Raw genomic sequence first — 1,290 nt, 5'->3', positions numbered from 1 at the left:
CATGGGTCAGGAGTCCATAGAGTCAAGGGAATGAGCTCAACCAGAACCTGTGTCTTTCGTTCTAGACCACATTTCAGACACCCAGGATTCTGGAATACCCTGCCTTGAAAGCTCCAGCAGTAGAGCTGGGGGGCCGGCTCTCCCCCGTGCCACCATGTTTTCTGGACAGAACTCAAAAGAGTCTAAGTCAAACCTGGCTTTCCCAGGTTATGATACTATATTTGTCAAGGAAAAGACTAAAACATATCTTGTTTAACAGTTTATTAATGTGATTTATAGCCTTAAATATTTATCCATATGTTTTGTAAGGCTCCATTTGTATGCATGCCCCGGGACCCCCAAATGTTGAGGCAGGCTAAAATGTGTCACCATGATGAGGACTGTGCTATGACTAATGGTTCTGAGGGCAAACCTAAGCCTCAGGCTTTCTAAAATAAGATTCATAAAGGGAGTTTCTAGAAAGTAACTCATAGTAGGGTGTCTCATGGTCTGGAGTAGCAAGCCATGTTCACAGCACTGGCCTCATCTCACTGCATGTCCTCCTGCACCTAATCTGAAGACCAGAGAGAGCCAAGAAAGGCAGTGGACCACCTCTGCACCCTTCAGAGGTTTGAGGAGTGGGGGCTGCCCGAGAAGAGTGGTGCACTGTGTTCCTGTCTTAGATATTCAGTCCTAAGGAGTAAATGTCAATGAAGCCAGTCTGGCTCCTTCCAAGGCTCTAATGGGAAGGGCAAGGGGCCGTTTCCACCATCCATGTTCCAGGGCCTGACAGTCCAGCAGGACCTCAGTCAACAAAATCTCTCTCTCTCTTTCCATCCCCCTTTTCTTCCTCCCCTCCTGTCTTTTCTTCCTCCCCTCCTGTCTTTTCTTCCTCTCCTCTTCCTCCACTTTTCCCTCAACATCTGCAGTAAACCGGTCCCCTTCTCGCTGCAGCGGGTTGAATCGCTGTGAGTCTCCAAACCGCGAGCGCAGCGACTTTGGGGGGAGCAACACCCAGCTGTGCAGCAGCAGCAACAACCTGTACACGCCCGACTACTCGGTCCACATCCTCAGTGATGTGCAGTTTGTGAAGGTAACTCCCCTCGGAGGGCACGCTCCTCTCTCCCTGTGGGCAGAGTGGGCTGGGGTGGGCATCTCTTAATCTCACGTTCCAGGATAATGCTGAGTAGTAATTGCATCCTGGCTTTATAAAGGCCCTGTTTTCGGTAAGCTTTGTTACTGTTCATTATTTGTTACTGTTTTAAGAGGGCTGCCTAATCCCCATTTTTTGTGTAGGGAAACTGAGGCACA

At 49.2% G+C, this 1,290-nt stretch overlaps 1 protein-coding gene across 1 annotated transcript in view; it reads left to right on the top strand.

Moving 5' to 3' along the window:
• Nucleotides 1-1,290, top strand: part of CNNM1 (cyclin and CBS domain divalent metal cation transport mediator 1) — a 69,079-nt gene that overhangs the window by 57,066 nt on the left and 10,723 nt on the right. The window contains exon 8 of the mRNA XM_007939972.2: nt 909-1,072. Coding sequence (XP_007938163.2) covers nt 909-1,072 — 164 coding nt within the window. The remainder of the gene's footprint in view (nt 1-908; nt 1,073-1,290) is intronic.

The sequence above is a fragment of the Orycteropus afer genome, unplaced genomic scaffold, assembly GCF_000298275.1.
Source record: "Orycteropus afer afer isolate SDZICR_OR568_19922 unplaced genomic scaffold, OryAfe1.0 scaffold00064, whole genome shotgun sequence".
Taxonomy (NCBI): Eukaryota; Metazoa; Chordata; class Mammalia; order Tubulidentata; family Orycteropodidae; genus Orycteropus; species Orycteropus afer.
Note: the sequence above shows the minus strand (reverse complement) of the source record. Positions and strands in the feature narration are given on the sequence as shown.